Source organism: Mauremys reevesii, linkage group 8 (genome assembly GCF_016161935.1).
Source record: "Mauremys reevesii isolate NIE-2019 linkage group 8, ASM1616193v1, whole genome shotgun sequence".
NCBI classification, from domain to species: domain Eukaryota; kingdom Metazoa; phylum Chordata; order Testudines; family Geoemydidae; genus Mauremys; species Mauremys reevesii.
The window spans coordinates 73,330,011-73,356,713 of record NC_052630.1 but is presented as its reverse complement, the minus strand read 5'-3'; the positions used below and the strand labels follow the sequence as shown (position 1 = coordinate 73,356,713).

The following is a 26,703-nucleotide window of genomic DNA, read 5'->3' as shown; positions in this document are numbered from 1 at the left end:
ACTGACTACACTTCTAAGCAGCTTCACATGCATACATTATTCCAGCCAGATAAGGTTGGAAGTAACTTATGCTCAAAAATGAGCTTGAAATCTGTCTATTTCTGTTTCCATGGGAAGCCCTTCAGGGTTCTCTCTGACCAAATGACACACCCTTATCAGACTGTGGAATGACACATTAAGACAATCCACAAATGCATAACTTGTTCCCATAATGAGATACGCAGTGCAGATTTTCGGACAGAATTGGCTAATCAACAAGTCAGATATGGTTATTGCAGATGTTTGTTGTTGCTTTTGACCAAATGCACCTTCTAAAAAAACCTATAACAGCTGTTACTGTTTTGCTGTGATAGACTTGGAACCTTTTATAAATTTAAATCTCCCTTTTTTTTAAATCATAACTTTGAGAACTGACCACTGAACATACACACCATACTTGTCATTAAAAGTAATATAGGCAATGAAGGATATTGATACCATGTTCCAAGAAATAATATTTTGTATATACTATATCTGGTGGAACTGTAATCCTGAGATCAACTGAAGTGTGTACATAGTCCCACTGAAATTGTTATGACTCCTACTGAATACCAGATCAAGGGTTTAAAAATAAAATTTGATCGTTAACTTGCCTCATTGTACTTAGATTCTAGATTATTTTAGGTTCAGCTGAAGATGTAGGGGTAAATTAGAGGGCATCTATTGGATGTGCACTCCCGAAGATAGCTAGCTAGCGAGATAGGAAGAAACTACATTGAAGTGGCAAAGTCAAGCACTCAAAAGTTAGGAAATGCTAGACTTAAAGGTGGCAGTGCCAAGCTTTGTTCAGACCCCTTGTGCATATGCACTGTGATAGTCTTTAACGACATGATCCTATACTGTTTTTCTCACAGAATTCCTACTTGCATTCAAGTCAGGCAGCTTCCTCCTCTGCACTGCCTAAGAGTCACCACCCTGCACTTTAAGCAAGGGTGGGGTTTGTCTGGCTGGCCGGGAGAAAGGGGCAATGCTTTCTGGCTTGGGGGGAGGAAGGGAGAGGTAAAACTTCTGGAAAAGCAGTCAGCATGGTAGATGACTCACCACCTAGGACTGAGGGGTTTAAAAAGGTCAGCCTGGGCCTGGACCTGCCCCTCACCACTCACCCTCCCTCACCCTCCCTCCCTCCCTCTTTAGGTCAGAAATATGCCGGCTGTTTAGCTATATCTGCTGTGGGCACTATGCTACCCACCCCGCTAACGGGAGCTGGGAAGGAATTTTTCCATTACCACCATATTGGCCAGGTGCAGTTGAGGTTTTTTCACCTTCCTCGCAGCAGGTTCAGGTAGGCTCTGTTCATGCATAGAATGATGGGCGGTATAGCGGATGTTCAGTGCAGGTGCTCCATAAATTAAGGCACAAAAGAACGGATACATGGCTTGGAAAAGGAATTAAGGAGAAGTGCTTGGTAATTGAGGGAGCTGGGGCAGTTGCGGACTTCTCTGATTGCTACAGCAGGGAGCCAACTCCCCATCATTATAGTCCACGTTAACCCCTCCTACAAGCGGGGGTGGTTGGGAAGGTCCTGGCAAGGGAATTGCTGGAGGGACCTGGATGAAAATGGGGGGGGACCTGGTGGAAGCCCCCCTGCCCCCAGAATTGGTTGGAATTGGAGGTTCCCTGCAGTGGATCTACTAGAAGGACAGAAAAGTGTGTGTATGGCGGGTGGGGTTGGAAAAAGCACATCCCCCCGGTGAATTGTGGGGGTTTTCACCTGCACTGCACATTTTATCCACTGGGTTAGCCCCAGACATAAAGTTGTGGCCTGATTAAACCCATATCTAATTTCTCCTGTCAGCATAGCCAGACAACCAGCAGGGGAAGAACTGAGAGCACAGGAGAGCTGTTTCTCTGCTCTTAGTTCTGGTGGCCAGTGCCACAGCGGCCTGCACCAATCATTACAGGTAAAGTCTGGCTTAGCATCTGTAGTCCTTGGCTGGAGCACGCTCTGTTCAGAGGGAATCTTTGGAGAATTTATGTGTGAAACTCTAAAAAGTCCCTACTGCGCATGTGCAAACTGAGATTTTTCAAAGGCTTATAACTTGGCCAAATTTGAGCAGTTTTCCCAGAAAACAGCATAGGCACATTTCTAACACAAAACAATCCTCCTTCCCCCACTTCTACCACATTTCAGGCCCTTGCTCCAATGCATGGAGGTGGTAAAGCTTCTCAATGAAATGGATATAAGAATTTTTTTAAACAAGGGCAAAACAACATTTTCCCTTAATCTCACTTTCAACAACTACCAAATCATTTTTGCTGAAAATTTCTAAAATAATTCAGCCTGACACAAACTCCTGACAAGGAAAATTTCAGCCCAAACGGTTAAATTTTTGCAAAGTTATAAGTAGCCTTGGCAGATTTTTTTAAAATAATTTTGATGGATAATATCAATGTTTATTTTTTATTATTTTTATCCATTTAAATTTTCAGAAATTATGCAGGAATCAGATAATAGTTATCAACAGATGTTGAGATTCAAAAAGTTAAAGCTTTATAACTATTAAGACACAAATTGTCAACATCATGTGTCAAAATACACAAAGGAAATATCCTTAAATCAAACTCTAATAAGTTCTCAAGTAGCATTTTTCTTATTTTGCCTATCTGTACATTTCGATTATTGATGGAAACATGTTTTTCTGTGTATGGTGACACTTACCAACATTTTGACATTTACCAACATTTACTGAAAAAAATGTAATCCTTCCAAACCTATTTAAGTACTGAAAGCAGGGCTTTATAATGAAAAGTGTTGGACAACCTTAGCTCTAGGATGCTGCAGGATGGCCACCTTAAGATCACCAACCCCACTAATAATAAATATAGTTCAAATTCTTTTGCAATTTCCAAAACACAATTAAGGAATTAGGATCATATGCTAAAAATTACATAATACTATTTGGGTTATGTTCCCTGTACCATAAAACCACTATGAATTTAAATAGTTTGCACTGAGTAGTTCCAGAAGATATGGTCAACATTCATTAATAAGCAAAGACATTGTCCTGAAAAATCAGAAAATTTTCTGACTTCTACAAACTATTTGTTTTAATATTGTTTTCTTTCAAACACAAACATATTTTTGTCCTCAATAAAACTAAACACTCTGTGTAATCTCAGCTTCTGTCACTTTCCTCTTTTTAGCACTCTAAATATTTAAACAAGGTAGACCTGAAAATCTCAAATCAGTAATCTTCTGCGTATGTCTTTGCCCCTGAGGTATAACTATTAATGCACTAGCACCGCACTGACATGAAAGAGATAGCTATTAAAGTCCTACCTGCCCACAGGCCAGGCCCATGCCTCTCTCCCCCATGCCATGAGGACATGATAAATTTAACTCCAGGGCATCTGCACCGGAAGCCTGTAAGACATGCACATACACATATATAAAGTTAATCATAAATATTATAACTCTTACGTTCAGGTACTTTTGGAACTTGACACAGATCACTCGTTAAATGTAAGGTGTTTTTTTTTCTGTCAACCTTTTTTCTTTTGGTGTTTAATAATAAATAAATATAAGCTAGAGTTGAGCTAGAGTTGTTTGGAAATATCTATCAGTCACTTAAGGAGAGAGACCATTATGAGAGGGTATTGCAGTTTTCTGAGGAAAAATCAGATTTTCAAAGTAAAGATTAAATTTATAAAGGAAAAAATAAAGTAAATATTTTCCTTAAATATAAATATAAAATTTAAATATATTTTTAGATTGTTTACTCATGTTGAAATGTGATTTTTATATTTCAAATTTTCAGATTGCGGGGCTTAGAAAAATGGGTGGGATATTGGCATTTTTCTTTATGAGGGTGGGACAAAAATCAGGACAAAAAACACAAAAGCTATAAGAAATAATACTCAATAAACCAGATTTTTACATTTGAAACAGACTGAAGATGCATATATACAAAGATGATAGCTAATAGTTTATAGGGTGGCCTTTTACATCAAGTTCAAAGAAATTTTTACTTATACAAGTGTATCAGCATAGAGAGCTTACACCTCAAAGGGTTTGGCTTGGCTCAGATAACAAACACTCTAACATTTGGATGCTTGTCTGAATTCTACTGAAGTCTCTTGGGTCTGCAAAATTAGTTGGGAAACTGTATGATAACACGTTTCCTTGTGGTATTTCAATACTTCTGCTGCAGTTCCCAGCTGGAAACTGGACACGCAGTGGAATGAGAGGATGCATAATAATGAAAGTAAAGTTAAACAAACTTCAAATGTTAAAAAAACCCACTGTGTTTAAGTTTGAGATATGCTGAAATTCAGAACTGAGCTTTTATTTTATCATAACCAGTTTGCCCATCTGTATAACTTACTAAAACTGAAGAGAGAGTAAAGGATCCATGATTACATGAGACATGCCTAGAAGAACTTTATTCAAAACTCAGCAAGAGTAGGGAAGTCACAATTCTGAAAAATGAAATCCATTATCTTCATCTGAAGAAACTATTTATGCAGTTCTCAGTCTCAGCAACTCAGAACCTCTGCTCAGGTGCTGATAACTGCAGGAAGACCATCATGAAAACTTCATTTTCTCTTGTTCAATTTCACTATTGTACAGCTCTTCTCTTTGCAGAAGAGTTTTGAACTTTTGTCCACAGGCAGAACATCATTGCTAAATTGGTTCTTCGTATTTGCCACCATGTGTCTGTTTGAGATTAACAGGGAGATTAATAGCTTTTAACTCTGATTTTATGTCACAGGGATACCTTACCCCTGGAGCAGCATCTGGCAAATCAAAACAAAAACATACCATTAAATTACTGTTCTTCACTTCCTAATGTGTGGTTGTTAGGGAATCCCTCACAACAATCATACTGAGCCCTATTGTGCACTACTTGTACATTGCTATTGTGAGAGATGCAGTGTATCTTTCCACTGCCATGTATGTGCCTGTATATGTGAAATACATTCAGCCTCCTGGCCTGCATCTCCGACACAGAAGCCCCTTAAATTTTGGGAGGAGCAGTTCTGAACACCTGTTTTCTCCTCAAGGTAAAAGTATATGGTGAGAGGCCATGCAGAACCAATTAAGAATAAATAATATTTCCCCAAATACCTTTTCTCTAAGGTAATTAGCAGAAATTAAAAATAAAAAAAAAATACTGACAGATCCGATGACAGCAACATTTCATCTTCTCCTCACCAAGTTACTCTGGCAGAGCGCTCAAGACACAGTATCCATTCCCTTTGTCTTGTACTTGCCTCAAAACTAAAATTCTGTTCTGTATTTACATTTTTTCTTATTGAACTGGAGTAACTTTTGCCTGCTGTGTGGCAAGTTTCAGCAGCTTTGAATGACTGTGATCATGGGAAAAGCTATCCATCATTTTCATGAGCCATCCACTTCCTAGTCAGCTCTGCAACATGTGACTATGAAGCTGTTGTTACTTTTGTTATTGGCTTCCATGACAAGCTGACCTTTAACATGAATAGGTCGGTCTCCTGTGGAGACAGAATTCACAACCTTCTGGGGCTTATGCACTCTGGAAGGCCATATTTATTATCTTCCGGATAGGGCCTTAAATATGGTACAGAAATATTACTGCATTTTATTATTTAACTATGCATGTCCACAACACACTAGGTGCTTTCCAAGCTGCGGACATTAAGAATTACTTTGACTGTGTAAGTTACATCACACTTTACAAAATATAGTTATCCAAGAACTCCATTGTTTCCAAAGTGCTACGGCTAATACAACTGCAGATTCAAAATGTGTCTTTTTTTTCCAAATTGATAGCAATTACAGATTAAAAGAACACTAAGCATTTTTGCCTTATAGAAAAGAAAGAAGAGGAGTTAGCGGCATGATAAAGCCATTCATCATAGTCAGTTTAAAAGCGGTAAAGCTCATGTCAAGCATGGATTCCGCAAAAGATTTCATGGTCAATTAAGTAAATACAGGTATAAAATGGACCTAGTGTTGAAGATCACAAAGCCAATTACTGATAATGTTTAATTTCACTTCCCTAAATCCCCAAAGTGATTTTTTTCCTCATAGGTTTAAAATGACCAAAGGAAATAGAGAAGCATCATTCCAGATCACTCTAAGAGGCTTTAGAAGGCTTTGTGAAGAAAAACCAATTATACACATAGATATATACATATATGCACACACACACACACACACACACACACACACATACACACTCATAAATACATGCACTCCCCCAATTATTTATGTGTGTGGTATTTATAATGTAATTAATTCTGAACTAAAGCTAAGAATAAGGACTAGCTAATTGGTTTTTCTTCACAAAGGGCATTAAAGCTTCTAACATTGATTTGGAAATACTCCTCTCTATTTCCTGTGGACATTGTAAACCTTTGAGGAAAAAAATCTGTTCCATATTTAAAAAAATATGCTGTCTTAATCAAGTATTTCTTATGATATTCACCATGGACATAAATATTTTTAATAGCTTTTTTTCTTCAAATTGAAATACAAATTTCAGGCATATGGTTGGTTGTTTGCATTTATGCAAGATTGGATTTATATTACAGAAAACCTGCTGACTGCTATTATATACAATGGCTTTCTTTGCTATCATTTTTGCAAGTCTGTATTAAAACTAGAATAGCATTAAATGAGCCTTTTATACTTTAAATATTCAAGAGTTTTATATTCAAAATTTCTTCTGGTGCTGTCAAACTAGTGTGCCTGTAGGCAAGGTAAGATCAAGTTAGGCTCTCAAAGGTAGAATTAAATTTTATCAGGGCATTCATCATAATATACAGTTTGCTTAAAATGCAAATAAAAAGTATGTGGATTCAGAGACTAAAGGCTTTTCAGGTAGTGTGTAAAAATCCAAGGGACGGGCTTTTATGGAATAGATGTTCTTTAAATTTACATTTCCTTCATTTTAATGAAAACACAGAATAAACAAATTATGATGGACATGCTTTAAATGTTCATTTTTTACTTTAAATCTATTTCTTCTGTAGAGTTTCTTATTGCAGCTCTATATTTAAGAAGAATAAAAACAAGACAAAAGAGATGATGAAACATATTAAGGAACAATTACCTCAGCCATTTTTGAAAGTTCAGTCCAGTCATCCTTGTTGTAGCTGCACATGATACTGGCAATTACAATCTGAAAAGAAAATATATACAATAATTTGTAAGCTGCTGTATAGGGGAATTATACCTACTATGTATAGTATAGTGACACAGAATCCTGTTGTACTTCCAACCAGTAACTATTATAGCACTGTATCTGCACATTGAAGGCAAAAAAGATCCACAGATTATCAATGTTTTCAGTATTAAAAAACAATTATTCAGCAAAGCTGGCAATACTACACAACCTTAATTGTCATCAACATATAGAGTCCAATTCTGCTCCCAAACAGTCAATGAGAACAGGAGCAGGCCTAGGCACAGTATCTAACAAGTGCATTACCAAACCTAGCTGTTTACTGGGAACAAAACTGTAATTTTAATAGTTTATTACTACTTATTTCAGAGTAGCAGCCGTGTTAGTCTGTATCCGCAAAAAAAACAGGAGTACTTGTGGCACCTTAAAGACTAACAAATTTATTTAAGCATGAGCTTTCGTGAGCTAAAGCTCACTTCTTCGGATGCATAGAATGGAACACACAGACAGGAGATATTTATACATACAGAGAACATGAAAAGGTGGAAGTATGCATACCAACAGGCAGAGTCTAATCAATTGAGATGAGCTATCGTTAGCAGGAGGAAAAAAACTTTTAGAAGTGATAATTAAGATGGCCCATAGAAGGTGTGAGGAGAACTTAACATAGGGAAATAGATTCAATTGGTGTAATGACCCAACCATTCCCAGTCTTTGTTTAAACCACAGTTAATTGTATCTAGTTTGCATATTAATTCAAGTTCAGCAGTCTCTCTTTGGAGTCTGTTTTTGAAGTTTTTTTGTTGCAAAATTGCCACCTTCAAGTCTGTCACTGAGTGGTTAGAAAGGTTGAAGTGTTCTCCCACTGGTTTTTGAATGTTATGATTCCTGATGTCAGATTTGTGTCCATTTATTCTTTTGCGTAGAGACTGTCCGGTTTGGCCAATGTACATGGCAGAGGGGCATTGCTGGCACATGATGGCATATATCACGTTGGTAGATGTGCAGGTGTACGAGCCCCTGATGGTGTGTCTGATGTGATTAGGTCCTGTGATGGTGTTTTGGGGGCCTCCCAACCTGAAGCAAATACTCACCAGCAACCGCACACCATACAACATAAACACTAACCCAGGAACCTATCCTTGCAATAAAGCCCGATGCCAGCTCTGTCCACATATCCATTCAAGTGACACCATCACAGGACCTAATCACATCAGACACACCATCAGGGGCTCGTACACCTGCACATCTACCAACGTGATATATGCCATCATGTGCCAGCAATGCCCCTCTGCCATGTACATTGGCCAAACCGGACAGTCTCTACGCAAAAGAATAAATGGACACAAATCTGACATCAGGAATCATAACATTCAAAAACCAGTGGGAGAACACTTCAACCTTTCTAACCACTCAGTGACAGACTTGAAGGTGGCAATTTTGCAACAAAAAAACTTCAAAAACAGACTCCAAAGAGAGACTGCTGAACTTGAATTAATATGCAAACTAGATACAATTAACTGTGGTTTAAACAAAGACTGGGAATGGTTGGGTCATTACACCAATTGAATCTATTTCCCTATGTTAAGTTCTCCTCACACCTTCTATGGGCCATCTTAATTATCACTTCTAAAAGTTTTTTTCCTCCTGCTAACGATAGCTCATCTCAATTGATTAGACTCTGCCTGTTGGTATGCATACTTCCACCTTTTCATGTTCTCTGTATGTATAAATATCTCCTGTCTGTGTGTTCCATTCTATGCATCCGAAGAAGTGAGCTTTAGCTCACGAAAGCTCATGCTTAAATAAATTTGTTAGTCTTTAAGGTGCCACAAGTACTCCTGTTTTTTTTATTACTACTTACTATATCAACAGTATTCTAGGCACTTTACAGATAGATAAGAAGACATGTCTCTGTTCCAAAGAGTTAACAATCTAGATTGGCAGCACAGAAATACAAAACTCTCATTGATATTAATGAAGCTAGGATTTGACCTGGGGGGAAAAGGGGGGCTGTAACACTGACATTCACTATACATCTGAGTAGCTCCACCAAATATATTTTTTTAAAATGTCCGGGTCTTCTAATCTCTAGTTTAATCCCCCCATTAGGGGAAGAGAGGGGATAGCAGGCCATTTGGAGCAAGTTTGTTTTAATGAGGGGATGGCAGTAGGAAACAGAGTTACTCATGCATAAAGTTACAAAAAGGGTTAAGTCTTTGCAGGATTGGGGTCTAATTTATTGTTCACGTTCACCTCCTGGCAATTTTCAGTGCTACTGTTTCCAGGTTTCTCCCTCTAAGATTATTCACATTCTTTTCCCTGAAGATTTAGCTTTCATTTTTCCAAGGTGAATTTCATTTGTTATTTTCTGGCCATTGTTGCAGTCTCTCAAGGTCTTTGTCTGTTATTATTCTTACCTCCCAGTTGTTCTCTACACCTCTCAGTTTTTGTATCTGTGAATGTAATTAAGTGCTGATTATCTCAGCTTCCAGATCATTAAAGGTTTTAAATAAAACTGGACCTAACATGTCATCGCTGTTACTCTGGCTAGATACCTCTCTCCAACTCAATACATTGTTGGTATGGGCCTTCAACCAATTTCCAATTTATGTGACGGTATCCAGTGAACTGAGACTAGAAGACAGCATCTGCCCTGGACTGCCAGACCTTAGGAGACTCCATCATATACTTTGAGGGACATCAGAAGAATGAGGGTGTCATATTTTCTGCTGGCATAAATCACTGAAGTCAATGGAGTTACACCAGCAGAGAATTTAGCCCAAGAGATCCTAGCGAGTGCAGAAATAAAGGAAGAGGTTAAGAAGGAAAAAAACAGAATTGAAGTGATGTCCCTAGTCTTCTGGCAAACAGAGGCTAGGGACACCATCCTGGCCCATCCTGGCTAATAGTCATGGATGGAACAATCCTCCATGAATTTATCTAGTTCCCTCTGTGCAAATGTGATGGTTGGAAAATATGTGGAAGATGAGATATATTTAAGCTCTCCAGGGAAGCGGGCGAAAAGGGCAGGAGAAACGATGAGCATGGTTCCAGGGAAAATAAAAGGAGTTGCCCAAAGAGCAATTTACCGGCGAAAAGCAGTTTCATGCTTTTATAAAAAGAAATGTGAAATATAAATCTCTTTTTCTTCAATAAAAATGAAAAATTGCATTGTTCTAAGAGTTGTTTTGGGTTTTTTTCTTTTTTCTTGGCAAAATAAAAGATTTTGAAGTACTATATTTCTCCTATTAATATATTAAATGTATATACCTTTAGTTGTATACCTACTAGCATAAATATAAAAAAACAAATAAATTCTTGATTAAACGTGCAGTCACTGTAAAATATATGAGAGGAATAATATGTCAATTCTGTTAATGATATTCCTTTATAACACATTTTTTTTTTTAAAAAAAAAAACCTTTTTATAGTTACAGGGACAGGAAGTTCTATGGCCTGTATTATTCCGGAGATTAGACTAGATGATCACAATTGTCCTTTCTGGTATTTAAATCTATGAACTCTATTTCATAAGCATTTAAGTTATCTTGGAATACTCAAGATGACTTAAGTGCTTATAAAACAAACATTAACAATAATAAATACTTTTTAACAACGCAGTTTTTTGTATTAAATATCCAAGAGCATCAAAAGTTGAAGTTCATTGTGTTTCATACTTCATTATCAAAACCAAGTTTAGGAAAGTATGTATATATTCAGAAATTGAAGGGTAAAGAACTATATAAAATGCTGCACTGGCTGGATGCTGCCCAAGAACCCATGACTAAGACAGAAAGATACCCTTACAACATGAGTCACAGTCTGAAGTACATTGGAAATCTAGGAAACAATTCAAGTTCAACTTAAACCTTTATTTTTTTTAGCAGGAAAAAGCTATAGAGCAACAAAGGTGAATAAGTATGATTATAAGTAGATGAGTTAGATTTCCTCAAGTGTTATTAATGAAGTTTGAAAATTCTGCTGGGAGTATACGAAGGAGGAGGAACAAGATATGTGGTGTTTCAAGGAGCTGTTAATTAAGAAAACATAGAATCATAGAAGACTAGGGTTGGAAGAGACCTCCGGAGGTCATCTAGTCCAACCCCCTGCTCAAAGCAGGACCAACCCCAACTAAATCATCCCATCCAGGGCTTTGTCAAGCTGGGCCTTAAAAATCTCTAAGGATGAAGATTCCATTACCTCCCTAGTTAACCCATTCCAGTGCTTCACCACCCTCCTAGTGAAATAGTTTTTCTTAATATCCAACCTAGACCTCCCCCACTGCAACTTGAGACCATTGCTCCTTGTTCTGTCATCTGCCACCACTGAGAACAGCCAAGCTCCATCCTCTTTGGAACCCCCCTTCAGGTAGTTGAAGGCTGCTATCAAATCCCCCCTCACTCTTCTCTTCTGCAGACTAAATAAGCCCAGTTCCCTCAGCCTCTCCTTGTAAGTCCTGTGCCCCAGCCCTCTAATCATTTTCATTGCCCTCCACTGGACTCTCTCCAATTTGTCCACATCCTTTCTGTAGGGGGGAGAGGGGGGCGCAAAACTGGACGCAGTATTCCAGATGTGGCCTCACTAGTGCCAAATAGAGGGAACATGTTTATTAAATATTGATTAATGTTAGTATTCACATTTAAAATTATGCATGTACCTATGTCTAACATAGTGGATCATGGTAACAATAATATAGTTGAAAGCAGAAATTGCATTTCCACTGTAAATGTTCATGTGAAAAATATGATGAGAAAGTTTGAAAAATAATATTTGTTTTATTCTCTTTTTCCTAATGTTCTCTTACAACTTGAAATTAAAACTGATTTTCCTATTTCAAACCCAATCCTCCACTTTTGTAAACAGTCCTTACTCAAGGGACTACTCCCTCAGATGAGACTGGGATAAATAATATGAGAGCTACTCTTGTAGGTAATGATTTATCCTTTTTCATTTGATAAATATTGCTTTTTCGGTATTTCTAATCGTGCTCAGTTTTGTTTACATCTTTCTTTCATTCAACAGCATCAATGATACTAGTGCAGCTCTGGGAAGAGGGTTCATTACTTAACTTGTGTTCCTTCTACTAGCTCTTTCACAAAAAAGCCTCCGTAGTTAGGCTAATTTCACTTGATATCAATAAAAAAATCATGTTTTAATAGCCAGGTAGGGCACTTTGGTGATGTCAGAGGCATGTATTAATGCCTAACAACACAGGGCTGGGAATTTATCAAGAAAATGCAGAGCAAAACCCATACATTTATTATATGCAATGGATCGAAAATAAGGGAAGCAAAAAGGACAAAGGGTAAAAATCATTCCCTTCATTTTTTAGCTTAAAATAATATACCCATTAATTGCAAATTTCTCGATCCTCTCCCCCCTGTTATAGCACTCCATAGACTACTGGCCTCTAAAATGCCAGTTTGAAAAAGTATATGAACCTACAGAGCAATTTCCCACAAACATATCCTTAGAATTTAAGCATCCAATGACAATTTTCAATAAATTTGTAAAGGTAGAGTGATGTGCAGCCGAGACCTTGTCTCCCAAGGATCAACTCAGAATGAATTTTTATATTTGACTCCTGTCAGGAGTCCAGAAAAAGAGATTTTATAACAGAAATACAGAGAAAACTTTAATTATGATTATATGCTCACTTTACTTACATAAGTAGTCTATTGACTGACCAATAGAGCATGCAACAAAGCTACTGCTAAAATGTAACATCTCGTAAATGAATGTGGGTTAAATTGTGGCTTTACCATAAATCCTGAATAAGGGGCAGCATGTGGTTGTGCTGACTTAGAAGCAGACTAGAGAGCCAACCAGTCATGACTGTATCACAGTCTGGTGCCCAGTTCACCCCTTGGTCCAGAACAGAAGTGCCAGCCCTGAATTGGGCACAGATTACTTTCCTCTTTGCACCAGCTAACTACACTGGCCAGCGTGTATATGTGCATGTGTGGGAGGTGAGGTGTAGCATAACCTACTCCCCTCCCGCCATGCTGGAGGGGGGAGGAGTGGCCCCAGAGACACTGCTTTCCCTCACACTACTCTCCCTGATATGAGTAGTCCAGGCAGAGGAGTAAATGGATTCCTTACTCCCTGAGCAGGCACACAGGTCGAGTGACAATCTCTCCCTGTGCTTACAATGACTAAGAAAAAGTTTGTGAACTTCAGTCAGACTGCACATTTAGAACAGGCCGCATTAGGGACGGGATTTTCTTGATTATTCATGCAGCAAAAGGCCCCGAAAGAAAACTTTTTTTTTTTTGGCACTATAATCTGCCATTCAGATCAGGAATTGTAAGATGAATATTAGGTTCTTTAACTACAGTACAAAAAGCTACATTTGCACAGTTCTGTAATTAATGCATTAGAATTTGTGTTACTTAAAAGGACACTGTCAAGGTACTTCTCCTAACCTTTAACATATTTTTCCTTACTGTTTATAATAACCCCCTAAAAGCTTGAAACAGAAATCTCTTTCCTTCATAAATATTTCTTCCCTTCCCTATGCGTATGTGTCTGCATCATGAATTTTGTGATTTTGGTTTTTAATTTTTAAGTAAAAGGAACATGGAAATATTTGTTTTGATGTGGCCTTTTACCCCCTAACACACAGAATTCATTATAAAGACTTTCTAAACAAAAAGAAAAAAAGATTGGACCTACTTTGGGTCTGCCCATCTTGACCATTTCTATTTAAAAATAGGCCATTTTAAAGCTTTATCTGGAGTATTCAAAGGTATAGATTAGTTCACACAATTTGTCTAGTTACTGCTCTGGAAGGAAGAGGGGAAGCCTCAGTAGATTCAAAGGTTCGGACAGGCCTCTAGATAGTTGGATTTTAAGATGAACATTCCTATATTCAATACAGTAGCTATCTCTGACAGATCCCAGTCCTATCTATCTTCAATAATAATATTTATGATTCTCCCTCCGCTAGCCCTATCCCTTTCTCTTCCTAGGCTATTCTCCCCATACTCAAAAAACAACAGCCACTCTACCCATAATTGATTTTTCTTCATTCCTTTCCCTCTTTATCCCTAGGATTATCCTCAATTAACCTGAGTGTTATGAAAGTTCTGCACCAAGTTCCATTTAAAAACTGCTGCAAGCTTTAACCTGTGCTATCACTCCATACTCTGCACCAAACAATGCATTCTGAAGTACTTTTGAAAATCTCCAGGAACAGAAAGAAACTGTGGGTATTTTCACTTTGAGAAATTTCTACTGGAGGCTGTAAAACTAGGAAGGAGCTGCAGGGAGGTAGAAGGATTAGCTTTGTAACAGTTGCCTATTTGAAAAGGAGAGTTCACTAACTTGATTAAGATATGGAAAAGGAAGAATGGCTCGATGGGCAGGGAGAATAGAGACTGGTAGATAGAAAAAGTGTGTAATGTATATATGAGGTTATTCTGAGTTTATCTAAACTTCAGAAATGAATTGCATTTGGTTTTGACAAATAGGAAGAGCACAATCCTGGAAAGTTGCGATTACTTCCAAACCATTTTGCCCATACTAAACCAATAAAACATAGCTTAGACCCTAGACTGGTTTGGTCTGGAGAAATTGAGCCCAACTGCTCCCAAAGAGAACGCCTTCATTTCAAAGAATCTACCCTGTAAGAAGAGGAACAGACAAACTGCATGAATAGGCTTTGTAAATTATTACCAAAAATCACAGGTTGGGATGATCTTTCAGAAAGCAGTGGGAAAATGGGGTGGTGTTCATCATCCATGAAGGCTTGGTAAGACAGGGCAAACTATTATCAACTGGATCTTAATCTCAGAGCGAAATTCACCACTATACAGAGGCCAGAACAAGGGCTATGTGGCACTCAAACCTAACCTTTGTCCTGTTTCACCCAGACACAGTAAGCGTTCCCATTCCCATCTAGCACATCTCATGAAAGCACTTACAAATGCAGCAGGATGATGGCTGTTCAATGAAAATAGTTTACCACATGCTATATTTTTCAGTTATTACAAGCAAATGCCTCAGTCCTTACTTAAAAACAAAAAAGGCCAACCAAAGTTTGTTGTAACTTTGTATCACATAAAAGAATGAATGCACACTGCAGGCCACAGGCCATATTCTGCCCTATTTTGTGGCACTCCAGTGGCATAAAGAGGTAGCAAAGGGGGCAGGTTCCTTTGGTTGTACAGAACGGATGTAATGACTGTATGCTAGCCTATCTCTATACCCTCAAGTCTAGGAAGCATGTCAGGAGCCGTTCTTTGCCAGAGTAATGACTCATGGAGGGCCACTACAAGCTAGTGCAACTCAAAACATTCCTTAGTTGCTCTAAGTTTCGCCAAGCACCAGTGTCATAATTGTGGCAGTGAAAAGGTGCTGTAGTGATGTGGCTAGAGCAGCGCCCCCTTGTGGACTTTCCAGATGCCCTGATGAGATCATGGGGGGAGGAGAGGAGAGAAGAAGTCTCTATCTCCAGTGCTCATTGCGGTGGGCCCTGGTCCACCAGCTAATTGTCCCTTCAGTTCTATTCTCTTCTGCAGGGCTGGAGGGGCTTAGCCCTGAAATGCTCTAAAACAAAAAGCAAACCCAACTCAATACTGGGCCTCCCACCAGTCTTCCTGTGAGGCATCCCTGCACTTTTCTTTGGGCTCAGCTCCCAAACAGTCTCTTACTTGTGTGTCACTTGCTCCTTGGGGGTCTAACTGCTCCTCCCCAGTGGATGCTCCAGGTAGCAGGCCCATATCTCCACAACTTGGTGAGCAAAGCTCCCTTTAGGCAAGGATGCAGAGCTCTAGCTTCCTTCCTGGATAGTCGGCTCTGAACTTAGCCAGGCTCTCTCCTTTCATTCCCCCCTCCAGGCTTGGCACTGGCTGCAGGTATACCAGTGGTGGGGCTAGCTGGGCCCATAGGCCCTCCTTAACACCTTCTCTGCTGGTGTGGGGCCTCTCTGCCCCATTATAGGTGCCTTAAAACCATTTTCTCCCCTATGAATTTGGCCCATTAAACTCAAGGTTTTTTCCCCCAAGCTGCTGTGAACTCTTCAGGTATAGCTCATCACTATTATAGGTTAGCAATTTGGCAAATCTGTCAGACTATCATGCTGCTTCCTATTATGATGTCTTATTTGCTCTACAGAAGCATCTAAGAACACCACTCATAGACCAGAATCCCATTGTGCTAAGTGCTGTACGAACACAGAAGAAAAAGACAGTCCTTGCCCTAAGGAGCACATAGCAAGAGGCAACAAGTGAATATAGACAGACAAGTGGAGGCATGAAACAATGAGACAGTAAATAAATAATTGCAGTTTCCTACTCCCAAATCATTGATTTGGCTAATTTTTTCACTTTCCACCTTGCCTCTTCATCAGGCTCTTGGAATCCCACCTGTTTCCACCTGGTGTACACAATTCTTTTGTGCACAGCTGCATGGAATCTTACAATCTGAATTGCTAGTTTATACAATGAAAAGGTTTCTAAAATACATCTCACCAGAAAGAATATTCTGTTTATAATAAATATTACACGCACACACACACTTAAATGTACAGTAGTGAAAAATAATCAGCATCCAAAAGGTATATTCTTGTTCAAAACTTTTAGGAGCCAGTTAAATTGTGTTGCCTTGTAGACCTGCCCAGGTTTTTATTTTACTTTGCTTTTTCATTGCAGTTTTTGATTTGTTGCAGAACTGAAATAAAAATAAGCTTCTTATTAAAAACTACCTAGAATAGCAAATCCCATGCAATAAGAGAGTTAACAATTGTAAACCCTGTCATGTCTCTGAGAAGCAGAGGAATTATCTTGTTATCAATTTAATAATGGAACATTGAAGTAAATGATGCCATCCACTGACACCAGTAACACTCTCTCTCCTGGGAAATTCATGTCTGTAGGAACTGTCAATCTAGATGGATATGGACATATTAAACATTGTACCTTCAGTCCATAAATCTATTCTTTCTATGCTGCCTTAATAAAAAGATTCTGCATGGTGATAAAGACAAGCAATGCAGAATGTCTTGACATTACTGACCTACACTCCTCCTATTTAAAAAAAAATATTTCAGAGAGTGGATAATTAAATAATTTAACAATCTCTAACTTTCCCTTGTTTTTCCTCATATCTTGTATTTAAAATATCTTCAAGAGATTTTATGTCAATAAAGACTGAATAATTACATGAAGATGCAAAAAGTGACTAATGCTGTATTTATTATCCAGCTGTCTTTGTTTAGAAAGCTAGCTGCTTACATTCCAATCTTTGCTTTATATCTTTTCCACCGGTTTTTCAAACTAATGTGGAAATAATATATAGTACATCTAAACACAAACAAACAAACACACAAAAACTCACCCACGGGGGCTGGAGGGGGATATTTCAAACAACAAAAAGGGCCATATCTGAGGCTAAACTGAAATGTTTATTCTCAAAGCAGGAAAAAATTGATCCTGTGACAATGTTCAGTTATGATGACTCCAGTTCTATTACATCAAATGACAGATGTAGATTTAATCAGATTACTGATGGATGTCGGTGAGGTAGACTGGGATATAACTCCAAATTAAGGCACATAGTCGCTAAAATCCAATGTAAGTCCTCAGGCAAATGAAAACTGGGAGCTGGAGACAAGTCAATTTCTCAATAAAATAATAAAATGTTGTTGCTTTCGCTGCACCAGGAAGCTAAGCAGACCACATCTGATGAGCTGCCACCTGATATAATAGACCAGTAGCTTGATTTCTGGAGATGATCTCCACTCACAATTCCCCTTGAAATCAGTCAGAGTTGTGGGAGCACTGCACAAATGAGGAAGGCCCAAATCACAAGGTCCATGTAGTGCTTATTGTAGACACGACAGTGATAGGTGCAAGTGATAGAACAATATCAGTGAATAAATCTGGCAGCCACAGCAACACAGGAATCCTGTGAATTTACATGGAGAGCTGGCTGGAAAATTATACTTTTTTCCTGTGGAAAATGTTGTTGGCCAAAACACTGGAAAAAATAGTTTAAAACCCATAACATTTTCAATGGAAAAAAAATTGACCATAGACTGAAAAATTATGAGTGTTCAGCCAAAAAATTTCAGTTTTTTTATTAAAAATATCAGATGCTTTAGAGGAAAGAAGACACTGTCTGTGAAATATGTCCAACAAAGGCAAAATCAGTACCTGGAGAGCACACTTTAGGGAGACAGGAAATCTGTAGGTGATCAGAAAACCCAGGGTCATTATATGGGGGAGCATCAAAAGGTTCATCAGTTCAGATAAACTCCTCAAAGTCTAGAAGCTCATATAAATCTTCTCAAAAATTATCTGATGGCTGCAAACTGGCTTGGAAATTCAACAAGATCTTTGGTATTTTATATTTAGGGGAAGGATGAAAATGACAAAGGAATAACTTTTCCCTCAGTCTCTCAGCCTTTTTGGTAACAACAAAACCAAAATACATATGTGTAATCACATGAATACTAATGAAGGGAAAAATACACAATCTAAACAAGATTGAACCTGGGAGAGGTGTGAAGGTTTGGGTCCGACTCCATTCTTAGATAATTAGTGAATCACTGTTTGGAATTTACAGTTCCTGCAGGATGCCGCAAAGTTTGTAACACCCATGCAGGAGTACCTTTTGGGAAGTGACACTATCAAGAGGAAGCAAGGGAGGCCAGCGTATGATCAAAAGAGCTAATGGAAAGAGATTATATCTGGTTTTACACTATTTCAGGCACAAACTATAACTTGCAGCTAAAAGTTACCAACAGGGTGCTGACACTTTATTGATTCTTAAGCCACCTATGGAAAGACAAAGCAGGGAAGAGGCAGCACAAGTTAGTTGGTTTTTCCCCAATACAGATTTTTTAACATCTATTGATCGATTGATATATGATACTTATATAGCTCCCATTAGTATCTGAGCGCCTCACAGTCTTAACTCCTCTCCATTTTAAGCTAATCTTCATTTTACAGATGGGGAACTGCGGTGCAGAAAGCCACAATGACATGCCAAGGTTGCACAGGAAATTTACACAAGTCATTTTGAAATGAGAGAGGTGTTTTCAGTGGTAGGTCCTGAACACCAGATGCATGGACACTTGGAGACAGAATGAACAGATTCACTTATGTTGCCATTTAAATATAATGCGTAATTAATGGTGCAACAGTGATTTACCCCACAGAGGATCTGGCAATATGCTGCCTGCTAGCCATAGCCATGGAAAGAGCAACACCATGGCCAAACTATTTTACATGGAGTGCACTAGATATATTTCTTTATACCACTGTATCTCTTACTCATTCTTCCCCCCTTGCCACAGGACCTGAGCACTGATCTCTCCATTGCTTACTCTCCCTCTTCATATGTTCATTTTTCCTTCTTTTCTCTCTACCATTTCTCTCTCTTCCCCCCCATCCCCTTCCCAGGTTCCCATCTCTCTCTCTCGGTCTGTCTCTGTGTTCATCTTGATCCAGTGTTTCTCTTGCTGCCTCCTCCACACACAAAGGTCTTATCTACTTTCCTCACTGCCCTTGAGCACAGCTGGTCAAATCTCTTTTTGGCAATCAAATTTTGCAAATGAATAATCCTTTTTTCACTGAATAATCCTTCGGGGATTCTCCTTCCAACCCGGTTACTGAGTCAGCTCTACACATGCTGTTCCCCAGTGTATTCCCTCTCCTCTTCCTCTTTCCATCCCAAAGAAGTCTATCCTACTCTACCCTTCTCCCTTTTATCCTCTGCTTGTCTTCACCTCCCCTGAAGTCCCATGGCAGACAGAGGTTAAAGGGGTATTTTAGAGGAGAGGGAGAAAGGAGAAACATGTCTTTATGCCCTACTTATCTTTTATTCTTCACCTTCTCCCATTACACATCACTGGAATGTTACAGCAGGGATTGGGAGGGATGCATGAGTTAGTGAATGCAAGGTTGTTTCCTCCTCTACCCAGAAACTCTCTCTCTCTCCATGCCCTGCTCCTTGCACCGCTCTCCTCCCTGTGACGCAGTGAAGGGAAGTGAAGCACCATTGGGTGAGGAGTGAAGTCAGAGACAGGAGGAAAGACTGTTCCTCCCTGCCTGAAGAAAATACACTTAACACACCTAAAACTGCCTTAATCAAATAAGGACACTCCACCAGAAAAGTAGATCACATCATGTAATTGGCTACCCAAATATCCCAAGAGAACCTGCTTCAATATAGAAATAAATCCCCTCTCATTTCACACCTCTAGTTATCACCTACTATCCCACACTGGAACCCATAGGGGGTATCAAACATCTACAACCTATACTCAATGGGGAACCCGTCCTGAAATAAATCTTCCCTGAAATCCCACTTCTGGCTTTCAAACAGTCCCCCAACTTCTCCAAGCTCATCAGGCAGTGTGGGAACCCCTATATCACAATTTTGTCACAGATATTTTTACTCAAAGTCACAGACAGGTCACGGCTTCCCTTGAATTTTTCTTTATTGCCTGCGACCTGTCTGTGACTTTGACTAAAAATGTCTGAGACAAAATCTTAGCCTTACTTAAAATGTGTACTAATTACTTATGCTAAATACCTTGCACCTTATGTTCCACCCTGCATTTTGCTGTGATGCAGGGAGCACCTTTCCTGGTCCTGAGGAAGAGCTCTGTGTGGCTTGAAAGCTTGTCTCTCTCACCAACTAAAGTTGATCCAATAAATATACTACCTCTTCCACCTTGCCTGCCTGATAATAATGCGGAACAGCTGGTTCTACTCATCTGTGGACCAAACTGCAGAGGGTGAAGAGGACTTTTAGTCTTTAACCTAGCACACAAGACCATCTGATAGGCATGTTCGTTTTAAAGCTCGGTGTGGCTCAAAAGCTTGTCTCTCTCACAACAGAAGCTGGTCCAATAAAAGTTACTACCTCACCCACCTTGTCTGTTTAAAGAAACTCTATTATTCAATGAAATCCATCCTGCAAAATAGGAAATCCACTGCAGGTCACATGGAATTTTAAGGCTCTGTGATGGGAGTAATCATGTACTTAAAGCTAAGCACGGGCTAAATTGCTTTGCTGAATTGAGATATAAAAGCACAAGTGAAAGTAAGCAATATGAGTCAAGACAGAACATACATAGAGCAGGGCTATATGAATAGAATGAAATGTTGTGTGTATGCATACAGAATATATACAGAAAAAATAACACTTTTTACTTTTGATGATATCATCATCATTCTGTTTTTTTATTTTTTTTTATCAAAAAAAAAAGTCTGATTTACTTAACTCTACCACTTTAACTTCACTGAATGACAGTCCAGTGATAATATGGGAGAGTGCTCACTTTAGCTATACTAATACCATGCCATAAGCTATACTGCAATCTCCCACTGTCCTACCTCACAAACAAAATGATTCATACTATGATTCCCCACAACTTTTAAGTAATGAGAATTACAGGGAATTACAGATCCAATCATGGCATACTTTTTGTGGTCAGCAGAATTAATACCCAGCCGTAAAAAAGAAGTTCAAATTCAAATTTTCTCTATTGTTGCAACTACTAGCTATGTCCCACTGCCTCAAGGTAACTAATGTGCCATTACCAGAAGGACATCGCTGTACGAAGATGATGATGAATTTTCTCAAGTCTGAAGCACGAAGGCCTGCTTTAGGTCCTGGCATACACTGGTATTTGTGACTTTTTAGTGTCTAGTAATTGACTGACTGCCTATATCAGCATCAGATTTTTGCTCTCAAGGAATCATTTTTGTAATGTTCTTTTAAAATAATTTTAGCACTTAATACTTAATGGTTTCCTCTAAGTCTTGAGCAAATGGCCATACAGCAATATCAGACCCATTTTATTAGGTTTCAAAAGTGGAGACAATACTGAAGAAAATTAAACATGAAAGAGGATATAAAACAATTGATGTGTGGTGTCTAAGGTTTTGTGAACCTAGCAAGCTTTTTTGGATTCACAGCTTTCAAAAACCAAACCAAACCAAACCCAAGCTCAAGTTTTGCAAAAGCTTTTCTTCCTATAACTCAGGATTTTCTTCAAGAACAATTAAATTAAAAATAGTTTCCAAATTAAAGAGAACCCTCTGCTTTCTACTAGGGAGAGAAGAACTACATCCTCAAAAACGTAGACTGGCTCAAATGGGTGAAGTGCATAAGATACACACTGGTTCTCTATTTCATCATTGAACTTTTTCTCTTTGAATTTCCTCTTCCACATTCTCTCCTAAGTGGGACAAAAACCCAGTGATTCATGTAGCATCATGTTCAAATCCCAAAATGGTAGGACTTCAATAGTTCCTTCTGAGAGATACGATCTGAAAATCTCGTGAGTGGGTAGTTTTATTTTTGCATACAGACATTCTAATTTACTTAAGTAGCTAGCTGTTATGTTTGATGATCCAAGCAGTCTTTTGGCTGCACTCCAGAAGCAAATAAGACACAAAATTAAGGACAAGGAGCTGGCAATTCCCTTCAGACAAATCTCTTCTCCTTGACTGCCAGTTCCATCCACTTCTTGTTAAACTTTTAAGGACGCAATCCAGTGAATGCTGAGAGACCGATAACAATTTTCACTAAATATGAGATCCATTGAACTGTAATCTGACTTGTTCAGAACTACCAATGTGTTATCAGACATTTTCCTAAGTGAAAATTTAATAGTTTATGGGGCTATATTTTAGTTAGAATGAAAAATATGTGAGCCTAATCATCATCTAGTATAGGAGAGGTTTTAGCACGAACCTAGTTATTGACAGACATTCAGGCAAAAAAGGTAAATAAACTGAAAATATACACTAGATCAGATCCTGGGCTACTTTAGAGCAACTCTGAGCCCTTCCTTCCAAGACCAAAGCTGTCCAAAAGATGGTGTAACCAGGCACAGAAGGATTCCATCACAGCATATGGGAATCATCCAGTGCCCCACAGTCTGCTTCTCCCACACCACTCCCTTCCATGAGGCTAACACAGAGGCCGCAGCTGGGATGTCCCTATGGTTCAGTGATCTCCAGCAACAATAGTAGCCCTGTGAACTTGTTGGTAACTGACAAAACTTATACTAGTCATTAGGCTGCTCTAAATTCTGCCAGGGGACCAGAACAGTAAAAATCACCCTAGCATTGGGGGTGGCTTTAAGCCACTTTTGCAATCTCCTTTTGTACTGCACCAACTGCTACTTGGCCACAGATTGGGATCTGGGACATTCTGGTAGACCAGGACCTCCCACATACTGTTCAACTATCTCATTCCCTTTCTAGAAGTCCAGGACTTGCAGGTGTATTCAGCCTTTAATATGGTGCTGTGACTCATGGAGAAGTCAGGATTTGGCTCAGAGTAAAGCTCCTATACCCTTACACACCTAGAAAAAAGTGGTCTGATTTTCAGAGGTGTTGAGCAATCCAGCTCTCACTGAAATCAACTGTAGATACTCAACCCTTTGCAAATGAATCTACTCCTATATAGGTGCTTAAATATGGATTTAGGAATTGAACTTGGGCACCCAGGTTTCAAAACTGTGACCTTACTTAACCGCTATTGTATAAAATTAACGCAAATCAGTGTAAAGTGCTATTTTTACCACAATCACTAAGAATACAGAGAATACTTGAAAATGAAAATGAAATGGTAAAGGAGATGTAGGGATAAAAATGTGAAATAGTTGGGTGTAAAACACAAATCTCTGAAGCAATTTCCCTGTAGGGAACAATGTAAGTGGCAGAGGACAAGGCAAAAGAGAACTTGCTAACGTTATCAACAACACAGTTTAAAATTAAACAAAGAATGAATAAATGTCTACTTGCAGCTGATGTGAAAAGGAGCCTTTCAAATAGTCTCTTGAATGTAAGCCTACAAGAAAGAAAAGTGAGATTTTTCTTTTAAACATTAAAGCAGACACTCCTCCTTCCTTCTGGATATACCTACTGTACCAGAATAGCAGACACCAAGACCCTGTGTAGAAACGAGGGGCTTCTCTATTGGGTCAAGCTGATATTGGGCACTTGACCTTGGCATGAGGGTGCTTGGTAATTAATGTTGAAGAGGTATATTTTTTTAACTTCAATCTGAATATACAAAGACTTAGAGTAACTATGTAAAATGTGAACTAAAATCTGGGAACACTTGAGGTACAGCCAAGGTTGGAGAAAAGGGCTAGGCAGGGTTTTATGGTGGCAATTGTTAAATCTGATGTACTAATAAAGCCAAATTATGGGTGTATTAGTAATATATACAGTAGGGGTATAATCTGTTCAGAGCACAGTGGGAACTGTACCTGTTTATGAATACTCTGCTCAGTGGAAAAGGTAGAAATATATTTTAAAAAGTAATTGTCTCAGAACCTCCCACTCCCAGATGACAGACTGACGTGCTGCTTTTCAAAATGATGGATTAAAAAATGAATTTAAGGCCTTGTCTATGCTAGAAAGAGTTTTCCAGCAAACACTTCTAATGTAGACACATATAATAGCGTTCTTTTGCCAGTACATTTTATAATCTTCCACTGAATGAAATAAACTATGCCAGTAAAAGGATACTTTTGCTGGAATAACTGTCTACACTAAGTGACAAAGAGTCCTGTGGCACCTTATAGTCTAACAGACGTATTGGAGCATAAGTTTTCCTGGGTGAATACCCACTTCGTCAGACGCATGTAGCGGAAATTTCAAGAGGCAGGTATACATATGCAAGCAACAATCAGTCTAGAGATAACAAGGTTAGTTCTATCAGGGAGAATGAGGCCCTCTTCTAGCAGTTGAGGTGTGAACACCAAGGGAGGAGAAACTGATTTTGTAGTTGGCTAGCCATTCACAGTCTTTGTTTAATCCTGAGCCGATGGTGTCAAATTTGCAAATGAACTGAAGTTCAGCAGTTTCTCTCTAGAGTCTGGTCCTGAAGGTTTTTTGCTGCAGGATGGCTACCTTTAAATCTGCTATTGTGTGTCCAGGGAGGTTGAAGTGTTCTCCTACAGGTTTTTGTATATTGCCATTCCTAATATCTGATTTGTGTCCATTTATCCTTTTACGTAGGGACTGTCCAGTTTGGCCGATGCACATAGCAGGGGGGGCATTGCTGGCATATGATGGCATATATTACATTGGTGGATGTGCAGGTGAATGAACTGGTGATGTTGTGGCTGATCTGGTTAGGTCCTGTGATGGTGTCGCTGGTGTAAATATGTGCGCAGAGTTGGCATCGAGGTTTGTTGCATGGATTGGTTCCTGAGTTAGAGTTACCATGGTGCGGTTTATTGTTGCTGGTGAGAATATGCTTAAGGTTGCTGGGTTGTCTGTGGGCGAAGACTGGCCTGCCTCCCAAGGCCTGTGAAAGCGAGGGATTATTGTCCAGGATGGGTTGTAGATCACTGATGATGCGTTGGAGAGGTTTTACTGAGGACTGTAGGTGATGGCCAGTGGAGTTCTGTTGGTTTTTTTCTTGGGCTTGTCTTGCAGCAGGAGGCTTCTGGGTACACATCTGGCTGTTGATTTGTTTCCTTATTTCCTTGTGCGGGTATCGTAGTTTTGAGAATGCTTGGTGAAGATCTTGTAGGTGTTGGTCTCTGTCTGAGGGGTTGGAGCAAATGCGGTTGTACCTCAGCGCTTGGCTGTAGATGATGGATCATGTGGTGTGTCCGGGATGGAAGCTGGAGGCATGAAGGTAGGCATAGCGGTTGGTGGGTTTTCGGTATAAGGTGGCGTTAATGTGACCATCATATATTTGTACCATGGTGTCTAGGAAGTGGACCTCCCATGTAGATTGATCCAGGCTGAGGTTAATGGTTGGGTGGAAGCTGTTGAAATCATGGTGGAATTCGTCCAGATGATGAAGATGTCATCAGTGTAGCGTAGGCAGAGAAGGGGCATGACTGGATGACAGCTGAGGAAGCGTTGTTCCAGGTTAGCCATAAAAATGTTGGCATATTGTGGGGCCATGCGAGTGTCCATAGTAGTGCCACTGGTCTGGAGGTATATATTGTCACCAAATTTGAAATAATTGTGCATGAGGATAAAGTCACAGAGCTCAGCAACCAGTTGTGCTGTGGCATCATCAGGGATACTGTTCCTGACAGCTTGTATTCCATCTGTGTGTGGGATGTTTATGTTTGTCTACACTAGGGCTTTTGCTGGCACAGCTATGTCAAATTGAGTGTGATTTTTTTTCATGTTCCTAACCAACATAGCTATGACAGCAAAATTTAAGTCTAGATTAGGCCTAAGTATTTTTCTTAATGAGGGGCACAGAATATCACTACTGAAATAAAGTACAGAATATGGACTATGGGAGCAATGTATACTTTTTGCCATTTGAGTGTAAATTTGCTTTTTTATTATTATAATATGAATTCTGCTTAGAGAAAAAATGAATTATGTAAATTTCATGCACTCAGTGTCTTCTAAAATATTAGCAGTTAGTTCTGATACACTATTTTAAAGCTATTGTACATTTTAAAAGGTCTAATTTTGAAATTTACTTAATTGACTGTAACAAACACAGAATGGAAATGGGGAAGAAATATTTGGTGGATAAATGCTTTGCACAGGTAATAAGGCTGGCAGAATGTCATCATTTTTAAGAACGGTTCAAT

General features: G+C 39.0%; 1 protein-coding gene across 8 annotated transcripts in view; it reads right to left on the bottom strand.

The window, feature by feature from the left end:
- DPYD (dihydropyrimidine dehydrogenase) overlaps positions 1-26,703 on the bottom strand; it is a 638,604-nt gene that overhangs the window by 167,413 nt on the left and 444,488 nt on the right. For all 8 annotated transcript variants that reach the window (XM_039484205.1, XM_039484204.1, XM_039484209.1 and 5 more), the window contains 2 exons: positions 7,077-7,145; positions 3,320-3,403 (listed from right to left, as the gene is read on the bottom strand). In XM_039484205.1, the coding sequence (XP_039340139.1) occupies positions 3,320-3,403; positions 7,077-7,145 (153 nt within the window). The remainder of the gene's footprint in view (positions 1-3,319; positions 3,404-7,076; positions 7,146-26,703) is intronic.